At 27.2% G+C, this 13,409-nt stretch overlaps 2 protein-coding genes across 2 annotated transcripts in view; one reads left to right on the plus strand and one right to left on the minus strand.

Moving 5' to 3' along the window:
- Positions 1–13,409, minus strand: part of LOC140975506 (protease Do-like 9) — a 41,654-nt gene that overhangs the window by 498 nt on the left and 27,747 nt on the right. The gene's annotated exons all lie outside the window — the stretch shown is intronic.
- On the plus strand, positions 11,505–13,041 carry LOC140975502 (UDP-glycosyltransferase 90A1-like). Its single transcript, XM_073439237.1, has one exon. It carries the CDS (start codon positions 11,574–11,576, stop codon positions 12,969–12,971), a length of 1,398 nt encoding a protein of 465 aa, XP_073295338.1. The 5' UTR covers positions 11,505–11,573; the 3' UTR covers positions 12,972–13,041.

Below are 13,409 nucleotides of genomic sequence, written 5' to 3' on the forward strand. Positions count from 1 at the left end.
CAAGATCTGAACACACCCTTAACATCATAATACAGCAGCCTCTTGCACCAAAAACCAGAAAAAACGTGAGCCACACTCATAGAAACGAGACCCACATAAAAACCGAAAAGATCTTTCATGGAAATGCTTAGATCGAAACATTTTATGCATGAACACCATCATCAGTATATAACACGGGTATGATGCAGAAAAATGGTGCAAAGCGTGCCTTATGACGTTTGGAGAGCAAGAACGAAGCGAAGGAACCCGGGAGAAGTTTTTCTTTTGCAAACCAAGAGAGGATCGAACCCTTCAGCTGCTGAGTTCTGAAACCGAAGATAATGAAGTATGAATGAGGGTGTCGGCTGTTGGGGGAGGGTGATAATGGGTATAGGGTCAAATAGAAATTATTTAAAATAGTTAATAATTAGGTTAATGGATTCTTATTTTAAATTAAAAGGAATTAAAAGAATTTAAGCTCAATAATCTTAAAAATAAGTTCATTAAATCTAAACACACTCCCGAAAAATATTTCGTGTTAGACAGTTTTTGAAAATATTAGCCGAACCTTCAAAAAGCTCCCCGATTCGCTAAAATTTGCGTACCGTTAAAAATTAAAATCATGCGGGTAAAAATATCCAATAAATCTCAATTCTTGAAAAATACCTTTAAAACATCTTAAATTAATTAATAAAGATTAATCATGTAATAAAAATAATTTTTTCATGACAATTCTCCGGTCCCCGATCCTCGTTTGAGCGCGAAATGAAACTTAAAAATCTTTAATGCATGAACCTTTAAAATTTCATGAATTAAATTCTACCATGAATGAAAATAATTAAACATAAATTAATAAAATAAACATGCATTTTATACTTTAAAAGAATTTAATAAAATACCAAAGAAATTTAATAAATTTGTATGCACGTGGTTCACGTGAACTTTCAGATTTTCGAGACGTTACAATTTCAATGAAAATTAAAAACTATTTATTAATAACTATTTATTAATAATTGTTTATACAATGATAATTAAATCTTTGTATTTATATATTAACATTTTAATTAATAATTTTGTATAAAAAATTATTTCATATAAAAAAAAGTTAATAAAAATAATCTTTGAATAAAATATATTAATAATTGGAAGTAAGCATTTAATATTAAATTAATAATATAACACAAACACAACATTAAATAGTTGAACTACTATATTGTTCTCACAAATGATCAATTAAAGGATTTCATAGTTCATAATGAGCATCTTTATTTTTTTATTCTTTTATAACGAACGAGACATTCTTGAAATCTTGTATTTTCGTCATTAATCACATTTCAATGTTTGGAGTCGGTGCTTCCATTGCATCTTGAATTGGTACATTGAGGTCACATTCATCTTCAATAATCATGTCGTGCATGATAATGCAAGCTTTCATTATGTAATGTAAATCATTTTTACGCCAAGACCATGTTGGAGATGCCATAATCGCAAATCGAGATTGAAGAACACCAAAATACACGATCCACATCTTTTCTATATGACTATTGTTTCATAGTAAAATATCTCTTTTTCGGCCCAAGTGGGTCACCAATAATTTGCACTATAGTTGACCACTTTGGATAGATACCATCGGCTAAGTAATAGCTAGTATTATATTCTTTTCCAAAAAAATATAATGAGATGAGCAATGCCTTGAGCCAAATTGGAAAATAAAGTGGATGCCTCCCAAACATTGATGTCATTATTTGAACCAATAATACCAAAATACACGTGCCATATCCAAATATCATAATTGTTGGAGACCCACTACGATCTGTATATTGTCAAGCCCAAGCAATATGACAATTTTTTTACTTCCAATACATACAATCGAGACTTCCCAACATCCCTGGGAAGCCTCATTGTTTACCAATATATAAGATTTGAGAAACATCATTGGCATTTGGAGATCATAATTAATGGTTTCCAAAAACTTCCACTACTGCACGGCAAAATTGTTGCAAGCATTTAATGGCAGTTGACTCTTTTATTTTGATATTATCATCAGCCGCATCCGCGGGTAAGGCGTAAGCTAATAATTGAGTTGCAGCTGTTTTTTTTTTTTATTAGTTGATAGCCCAAGTCGTCCCACAACATCACTCTGTTGTATAAAGTAGCTATCATGATTTTTGACAGCACGATAAGAATGAATAGATTACGGGACATCTGAAATCGTCGTCGAAAAACACCTTCATGAAATATGGGATTTTCATAAAAATAGTCATTGAACACATTACGATCAGTTATTTCTCTATCGCGACAGATTACAATATGACTTGGAATTGATCTTCTTCTCGTACCTTTGTTAACTTATTAATTGAAGGCATACATCATCATATTGTGTGTATGAATATGACTAACAGTTGCTCTTTTAATTTCTTCATCAATGGCTCTAGCATCGTTAATTAGTTATGTCATCTTCATTATCAGACAATGAAGATGAACTTGAAGAATAATTCATTTTTGTATGGTTTGTGAATTGTTTACAATGATAAAGTTCATTCTTACTATCTTATATAAAATTTTGTAAGGATAATATGAATAAGATTTCCTATCTACTGAAATATCATCCAACGGATAAAATTTTTGATAAGATTTCGATGGATGAGATTATTAGAAATCTCATATTTTTCACAACCATGCAGATGAGATTCAATGAAATGAGGCACTCAGTGGACCTATCAACCCATAAACTTATAATTAAACATCCATTATAAGTAGGTGTGTACAAAGCAGTAAACATGTGTCAGTTATGTGAAAGTTAAATAGGAAAATTTCATGTGACAATTAATTCCCCTAGCCTCCTACACATGAACAAACATAGAATTTAATACAAATGTCCAAAATAAATTCACATGCATTATTATCTTTACACTGCATGATAAGATTTTCTCTACATGATAATATTTCCTTTACACTGCATGTCCAAATAAATTCATATGCATGCAGATGATATTTCAAGAAATCTCATCCAAAAGACACTGTTTCTTTAGCATATTTCAAATGATAACCCCAAATATTATAAATAAGTCTATATCTATTGAAAAACATACACAAGTAAAAACATCTTATATCGAAAATGTTGGATGAAAGTTCAATAAAGAACTACATTGTTGATGAAGATAAGTTCTTATGTCATATTTATTTTGACTAGTATTTCACCCGTGCGATACACGAAGTATTATTTTATGTAATTAATGGTTAAAAATAGTAAGTATTAGTGTTTGAATAATTATTTAAAATTATTGATATAATATAATGAATGTATTTAAATTTTAAATATTATTATATCAAAATATTTGTGTCATTTGAGATAACACTCAAATGATGATAACAATATTATGTTATTAAATTGAATTATTTATATTGTTTAAGTAAAACTGTTATTAATAAAAAGAATAGAACAAAATATTTAAAAATTCATATATTATTTTGTTTATCAAAATTTTAAACAATAAAAAAAACTTTTTTAAAAAATTCAAATTTTTTGTCGTTTATTAGATGAATAAATTTTGATTAAAAATTTATTTATTTTTTGGACATGTTAAAAATATTTATGATAAATTTCTATTAAGATACATATATTAAAGTTCTATTAAGATGCATAATAATAATAACAGTTTACGGGCAGCCGTTAATATACCAAAAATTAACAACACTCTTTTAAAGAGTTGAAAAACCTTATATTATATTAAAATTTTTATATTTTATTTAGTATGATATATAATAGTAAAAATTAAATACATAAAAGTAACACACAACTCAAACCCATAATCGAATGATATAATCAATGCAGAAACTTAAATGCAGTTTATATTTTCAAAAAATATCACATTTAAATTTGAATTTTAAAAAATAAATTGAAAAGAATTCACATTTAATTTCGTATTTATTTCCTATTTGTTTCAAAATTTTAATACAGTAGGTTAATACATTAATATTGATAAATTTTTTTCTTTTATAACATATTATTTTTGGCGGAAACTTTTCAAATATGACAAAAACTCTAATATATATACCTCTAAATTAAAAAAATAAAATTTATGGAAAAAATAATAATCCCTTGATAATGAAAAATACATTTTAAACTGAAATTTTTGTTGTTTTCAAATATAAGTAGATCATATCAACAAACTAATCAGAGTTTAAGCACCAAATGTATTTTGAATGATTTACCTCACGAGTGATACTGAACATTGCACCCTTTTTTTATTTTTATTCTGAGGTTTGTCTGAATGTGATGCATAAATCAGTCTGAATTATTTATACAATTTATAATAATAACTAAATATGTCATAGTAACACAAAATCATATCTCAAATTAAACGAATTGATATAATCAATGCAATAATTTAAAAGTAGTTTATATTTTCAATGGAGTTCAGATTCTATTTGAATAAAAAAAATAAAAACATATAATTCATAAATTACATTTGAATTGATGTGAAAACGGATTAAATTCAAATTTGAATTGATATAATCAATGCAAGCAATAATTGAAGTTTATGTCTTCAAATTCACATTTTGAATTTTTTTAGGAGAAAATAGGGAAGTATTTATAAAAAATTATATCAATAAAAAATACATTAAATTAAATGTTATCAATCATTATTGCATTACACATATTTCGAGATTCATGATATATATTTCTTTTTTTAGAATTGTCATTTTAGCGAGAACTTACTATTTTTAAGCAAAAACTCAGGATGCACATTTGACAGGATGCATTCGAAAAATTGAAAATCTCAATCCAAGTGGTGCATCGGAACAAGATATTGTGAGTTTATTTTTTAAAAAAAATTACAAGTCATTAATAATCAAAATTTTGTAATTAATTTTTTATACTTTCATGTAGATGAATCGCGTAAAGCAAAAGTACTGTATGCGCAAAGAGTAAAAATAACAAAGCATTTTTATTCGATTATGTGTGGAATATTGTTGAAGATTGTGAAAAAATTTCAAGAGACAAAATTCCTTCATCCAAGGAATCTAAAATGCGTGCTACTAATCTTGATACATCACATCCGATACTCCAGATGAAGAATCGCCCTAATTAGGTTCACCTATATTCTCTAGATTTCCAATAAATTTAATCGATGACAATATCGGTGACAGTTCTGAAAGACCAATTAGAATGGAAAAAAAACAAATTAAAAAGAAAAAAAGAGACTAATATATTTCTCAAATTCAATGTACAATGGAAGAACAACATCACGAGCTTTTGAATGTTTTGAAACAAGGAGCTGCCTAAAGACAACAAAACTATGATCTTCAAAATATTAGACTTGAACAAGAAGAGAAAAAAAGAGAAGATAGAATTTTATACGAGGATTTAATCAAATTTGCGGATCCAAATATGCTTGAGTACACTAGAACTCAAAAATAGAATATTTTGCGAAAATGACTTGAAGTTGAATGTCGAGATAATGACAACTTTGGATCTTATTTCGAAGATATTGGAGGATCGGTATCCGATTTACCTAATTACTAAAATCTATTTTTACGTTTTGTGATTTTGTTGTTTGTTAATGTTGTTTTGTGATATTTGTTGTTTGTCTTCCGTGATTTGTACTCTTTTTAATGCATTATCAATTTAATTTGGTTTTTTATTAAATTTTTATTTTTGTAGTAATTTAATTTAAAATTAAAATATTGAATTTTTATTATTAATATTTCAAAATTTTTAAAAATTTAATTTAATATTTATTTAAATTTATAAAAAATTAAAAAATATAAAATAAATAAATTAAACTAAAAATTTAAAAAATTTAAAAAAAATTAAAGAAAAAAGGAAAAATTTGTGGCGCAGTAGCTACAGTGATGCGCCACATTTGGAGCAATTTTTGTAGTGTAAATTGTGGAGTTGGGTTGGAGATGGTAAAATATATTTTAAATATGATATATAGTTTTTAAGTTAAAATTTTAGTAATGTAATAAATTAAACAAATAACAATCAACTAAAAATTTAAAATAATAGTTTTTAATTCATTAAATGTCATTACAGAAAATATATAATCTAAATAAAATTATTAGTCTAATCAAAATTTTTTCTTGTCTGTTTTTTTTTTACATGTATAATTAGAAATCGAATCATATAGATTTCGATTTTAACATTCATATCGGAATTAATAAATTAAGTTTTTTGTTCGGCTCGACTCGGTTTTTGGTTTCTGTTTGAATTTATATTTTTTTGATCTAAACCAAAGTTCGAGCGTACCTAAATATCACTCCTAATAAAACAGAAAGAAATTTGTATTTTCAGATTAAACATGTCTTTCACGTATCTCTTATATTATCTTTTCACCAACATATCTCTTTTTACTATTATTATTATTATTGTTATTATTTTTATTAAAATTGAGAAATGGATAGTAATTCAGTCCGATTTCTGCATCATATCCATACAATCAATTTTCAATCACAATAAAAATAAAAATAAAAATGAGTGAAATATTCAGTATCACCAGTGAGGTAAATCATTCAAAAATAAATTCAACGCTTGTTCGTTGATACAATCTACCAGCATATGGTAACAACATAGATTCAAGTTTAAAATGTTTTTTTGATTATCAAAAGGTTGTTATTATTTTTTTTTCACACATTTTATTTTTTTTGATTTAGGGTTATTATTTATATTTTCTTTATTTTATATGGTTCACACACACATATATAAATAGAGTTTTGCCATATTTGGAAAGTTCTCAACAAAAATAATATGTTATAAAAAGAAAATTTTAACATTATTTATGTATTCACCTACCACATTAATATTTAAAACAAATAAGAAATAAATACATAATTAAATGTGAAATTTTTTCAATTTATTTTTTAAAATTCTAATTTAAATTTGATGTTTCTTGAAATTATAAACTAATTTAAGTATCTGAATTATTATATCATTCTATTTAATTTTGTTTATGGTTTTGAGTTGTGTGTTACTTTTATATATTTTATGTTTACTACACTCCATCATATTAAATAAAATATAAAAAAATTTATACAATATTACGTTTTTCAACTTTTTAAAAAGAGTGTCCATAAATTGTTATTATTATTATTATTTATCTTAATAGAACTTTAAAATTCTATTTTTTAACATGTCCAAAAAATAATTACATATTTAATCAAAATTCATTCTTCTAATAAATGACCATATAAAAAATTTTATTTATTATTTAAAATTTTGATAAACAAAATAATATAAGGTTTTTTTTTTTAAAAAAAATGCTATTCTTTTTATTAATAGCAGTTTACTTAACCAAGATAATAAATCAATTAACGACAAAATATTGTTATCATCATTTGAGTGTTATCTCAAATGACATAAATATTTTGATACAATAATATTTAAAATTTTAATATAGTCATTATATTATATCAAAAATTTTAAATAATTATTCAAACACTAATACTCACTAATTTTAATTATTAATTACATAAAATAACGCTTCGTGCATCACACAGATGAAATAGTAGTATATATAAAAGCTGAATTTTTGCCTGAAATAATAAGTTCCCGTCAAAATGAAAATTCTAAAAATAGAAAGATATATCATTGATATCGAAATAGGTGTACTACAATAAATGCTTGAAAACATTTAATTTTATGTGATTTTTATTGATATTTTTTTAATAAAGACATTTCTAGTTTCTTTTTAAAAAAATTCAAATGTGAATTGATAATATTTGAAAACATAAACTTCAATCATTGTTTGAATTAATTATTAGTTCAAATTTGAATTTAATTCATTTTTATATCAATTTAAATGTAAATTATGAATTATGTATTTTTTATTTTCTTTATTCAAATTGAAATCGAACTCCATTGAAAACATAAACTATTTTTAAGTTTTTGCATTTGTTATATCAATTCATTTAATTTGAGATATGATTTTGTGTTACTATGATATATTTAGTTGTTATTATAAATTGTGCAAAATAATTCAGTCCGATTTTTGCATCACACATTTAAATAATCAATTTTCAATCCGAATAAATATTAAAAAAAATGAGTGCAATGTTCACTATCACTCGTGAGACAAACCATTCAAAAACACATTTGGCGCTTAAACTCCTATTAGTTTGTTGATAAAATCTACCAGCGTATGGAAACAACAGAAATTCAAATTTAAAATGTATTTTCCATTATCAAACGTTATTATTATTTTTCTCATACATGTTATTTTTTTGATTTAGGGGTATTGTTTATATTTTCTTTTTTTTTTATATGGTTAACACACACATATATAAACAGTTTTTGTCATATCTCAAAAGTTTCCACCAAAAATAAAATGCTATAAAAGGAAAAATTTTTATCATTATTAATGTACTAACCTACTGACCTACCACATTAATATTTGAAACAAATAGGAAATAAATACGTAATTAAATGTAAATTTTTTTCAATTTATTTTTTTAAATTCAAATTTAAATTTGATTTTCCTTGAAATTATAAAATACATCTAAGTATCTGCATTGATTATATAATTCTATTAAATTTCGATTATGATTTTAAGTTGTGTGTTGCTTTTATAGATTTTATGTTTAATACTCTTTATCATATTAAATAAAATATAAAAAATATTTATATAATATTACGATTTTCAACTTTTTTGAAAGAGTGCCCATAAATTGTTGTTGTTATTATTATTATTATTATGTATCTGAATATAACTTTAAAATATCTATCTTAATAGAAATTTAATATAAATATTTTTAACATATCTAAAATATAATTATATTTTTAATAAAAATTTATTCATCCAATAGATGACAAAAAATTGAATTGAAAAATATTTATTTATTCTTTAAAATTTTGATTAAAAAAAATAATATAAGATTTTTTAATTATTTTTTCTATTCTTTTTATTAATAGCAAATCCACTTAACCAAAATAATAAATCAATTTAATAACAAAATATTTTTATCATTATTTGAGTGTTATCTCAAACGACATAAATATTTTGATATAATAATTTTTTAGAATAATATTTAAAATTTAAATATATTAATTATATTATATCAATAATTTTAAATACTTATTCAAACATTAATACTTATTAATTTAATCATTAATTACATAAAATAACAATGTGAATTGCACGAATGAAATACTAGTTTCCGACTGAAATACGATTTTCCAAAATAAATTTTCACGACAATTTTTTTAATCATAGTTTCTCCAGACACACCCAAACAGTGTGTTTGTATTTAATGTAAGTTGTGAAGTCAAATTTGTCCATCTTCTTCCATTGGACATTTAATTTCTAGTTGAATATTTAATTAAGTGACCCATTCAATTTTACGACGAAGAATGCAACCTAAATTTGGACACGTCTAGAACGTGGACCAAATCTTGTCCAAAAGATAAAATTGTTGTTTTTTAAAAAATAGACTATTTTACCAATATTTATCTGTAAGACGGATCGATCATACCGATATTTACAATAAAAAATAATACTTTTTCATGGATGACTCAAACAAGAGATCCGTCTCACAAAATACGACCCGTGAGACCGTCTCACACAAGTTTTTGCCTTTGAAAAAATAGAAATAAAAATAGTACCTCTTCAAAAATTTTTTTTATATATATATATATAAACAGAGACAAACAATAATAGTAAAATACTTCAAAAATTGATTTTTATATTGAACTTGTGTTTTTATGCTATTGAAGATTTTCAATTCCATTTCTGAAAAATTATAATTTATTTGATATATATAGATACCGAATTAATACCCACAAAAACGTTTATACGTAAATAAGACTGTCTCACAATAAACCTATTAATATCATGGTGTTGTCTGTTCAAACAATTTTGTCAACCCTCCTGTATTTGTCATATTTATATAACTTGAACACTTAAAAAATTAATATCAATATAAATTCAATTAATGGTTCACGTTGTATGTTTATATAATTTAATCAAATAATTATATGTCGTGTCTGAAAATAATTTTTTCTTATTTAATATAAAGTTTCGAATTCAAAATCTAATTATACCGAGCCTAAAATCTTGTATCGTGATAATTGTTCTATGTCAATTACTAAACGTGTCAAATTAATGTTGTGTATATTTGTCTTCTAATCTATGTCACTTACTAAACGTGAATTCTTATTGACTTCACCAATATTTTTTGTATATAATTATATTAATCGACTATAAACTTCATAATCTATCAAACAATAAAAACTAATATTTAATATATAAAACAAAATTAAAAAAAATTTATACGACATATATACCAGTAGATCGGAGCACGCTTACTTGCACCTAAATTATATTTTTGTGGTAACACACAAACATACACACGTTACCCGTGTGTTGGGTGCAATAATTGTTCTTACTGGGTAGAACGATCGAACCGTGGTGCTTGAGCTGCTGTGCGGTTTAAAAGATTTGAGTTGCATCATTACCACTAGCTATAGCTTTTGGTAAAACGAAAAGCGCTCGGTCCTACACCGTGTATGATCTGCTTGCACGAGTCAAGAGTGCTTGAACGGGTCCAAATCTTAACATATGTCAATTTTTTACACATATCAAGATCGTGCTCGAACACACAAAACCGAGTCCGAACAAAATTTTGATATGTCAAAAGATGTGGACTATGCAGGCCGTGCCTGCACGGACAGCAAGAAACAAACCATGTAAATGATACTGAGATTATTTTATTTATTCTAGCTCCTAATTTGGACGCAGGCAAGCATGTCTTATATCACTCTAAATTAACATTATTTTTTCTTTTGAAAAATTGATGAAGCTGTATATTTAAAATAATATTATTAATAGAACAATGAATATATTTAAATAATATTATTATTCCACAAAAAATATGTACTTTAGCACACAATATATACTATTGAAAGTTAAATTTTCTTTGGATCTGTCAGAAACCAGAAGATTTAATAAAAAATTTTAATAGAAATTTCCTAGTTTGTATTAATTTTATAACGATAATCGGTTAAATATACTATTTGAAAATGATTATTGTTATCTAAGATTAGAAACAACACAAACACATGAAAATGTCTCACATAATAATTTTGTGAGACAGATCTTCGACTCGAAACTACTGATGACAATTTATTACTATTTATGTCAAAAAAATTATTTTTCACTGTATGTATAGATCGAGTCGATCTATATCATGGATATAAACATGTGAGACCGTTTAAAAAAAAACTTAATAAACTGATATTTACAACCTACTAAATTTAACTTTTTATTTCAAATAATTTATCAAAAAGTGAGCAAATGATGTATAAAATAGGAAAAATTGCAGTTTTTGTTATGCTTAACAAATTAGATCATATATTTGAGGTTGGTTTTTTATTTTTTTTAAAAAATAAATTAAAAAAATAAATAAACAATTTTTACATATAAATTATTTTTTAATAATGTAATTTAATAAACACATGTGATTTATAATATTTATTTATTTATTTTATGCCGCCATATTTATACAGTCAATAACCCCTCGGAGCAGGGAACCGAGGGCGTTATCCTATAAGATGGGATATCTTCCATTTCATAAACTACGACTAAGAAAAATCAATGGGTTCGCTTTCCTGCCCACACTTTGCCATCTTCCCTTTCTTCTCCCAAGGCCACACCATCCCTCTCCTTTACCTCTGCCGCCTCCTACGGCGGCGCTCCGTCGTTGTCACTCTCTTCACCACCGCCGGGAACTCCCCGCGCATCCGCGCCTTCCTCCAAGACATCGATGTTTCCATTGTCGAACTCCCTTTCCCGCAGAACATAGAAGGTGTTCCTCCAGGTGTTGAAAACACTGATCAATTGTCATACGGGTCCTCCTTTCTCCCTTTCGTGAGAGCAACAGAACAGATGCAGGAGAGCTTCGAGAAAGCCCTGGAAACCCTCCAGCCTCCTGCTTCATGCGTCGTCTCCGATTCGTTTCTCTGGTGGACTCTGAAATCTGCGCAGAAAATCGGGGTGCCGAGGCTGGGTTTCTTCGGGATGGGGAACTTTTCAGCCACCATGTACCAAATATTGGGGAGATTCAGCCCACATGCGGGTACAGATTCAGTTGATGAGCCCTTTTCGATGACTGATTTTCCTGAGATAAAGTTGACAAGGAATGATTTTGAGCCACCGTTTGGTGATATTAATCCCTCGGGGCCTTTTGTGGATTTCATGATGGAGTGTATAATCGCTCTGGCAATGAGTAATGGTTTGATCGTGAACAGCTTTTACGAGCTGGAATCCCGTTATACGGATTACTGGAACAAGAACCTGGGGCCGAAAGCTTGGAATATCGGGCCACTCTGCTTGGCGGCGGAGCCGCCGGAGAATAATATATCGAAGAACTCGAGTTACCTGCGGTGGCTGGATGAAAAATTGGACAAGGGAGAACCCGTTTTGTATGTTTCGTTCGGTACACAAGCCGAAATATCACCTGAACAGTTTCTTGAAATTGCAGAAGGTTTGGAGAAATCGGAGGTAAGTTTCTTGTGGGCTTTGAGATCAAAAGGGTTGGATTTTCTGCCAGACTTTGAATCAAGGGTGAAGGGTAGAGGATTGGTAGCAAAAGAATGGGTTGATCAATCGAAAATCCTTCAACATGACGGGGTTAAAGGGTTTCTGAGTCACTGTGGGTGGAATTCTGTGATGGAAAGCATCTCCGCCGGAGTGCCGATACTGGCCATGCCATTTATGGCAGAACAGCATCTCAATGCAAGGTTTGTGGCGGATGAAATAGGGGTGGGACTGAGGATCTTGTCACGGGATGGGTCGGTGAGGGGTTACGTGGAGGCAGAGGAGGTGGAGATGAAGGCGAGGGAGCTAATGGGCTGCGGTAAGGTGGCGGAGGAGGTGAGTAAGAGGGTAGCTGAATGGGGACGAGCCGCGCATGACGCCATGAAAGAAGGCGGTTCTTCATGGCTCACGTTGGATTTACTGATTGAGGGCGTGATGGGAAAATCAACTGATTAATAGTCAATATTGATATTTTTGTAATTTAAATAAATACTTTTTTATGATTTATTTATATATATATATTGTGATTCTCCATGTTTATTTTCTCAATATAACTTTTCTATATTAACTAAAAAATGTTATAAAAATGATTCAATTTTTTTTTTATAAAAGTCAAAATTACCATGATATAATCTTTTTATAATTTCTCGCGTATCCTAAGGAAAAAAATTAAATAAAATATTTAGTTCCAACGTGATAAATGTCCGATTAAGAAGACCTACTTCTCCACCCTATATACATATATACGCGCGCGCAAAGTGTAAATCCATCTATGATTAATCGAACATTTATCACGTTGGAACTAAATATTTTATTTAATTTTTTTCTTTAGGATACGCGAGAAATTATAAAAAGATTATATCATGGTAATTTTGACTTTTATAAAAAAAAAAT

The sequence above is a fragment of the Primulina huaijiensis genome, chromosome 4 (assembly GCF_012295235.1).
Source record: "Primulina huaijiensis isolate GDHJ02 chromosome 4, ASM1229523v2, whole genome shotgun sequence".
Lineage (NCBI taxonomy): Eukaryota > Viridiplantae > Streptophyta > Magnoliopsida > Lamiales > Gesneriaceae > Primulina > Primulina huaijiensis.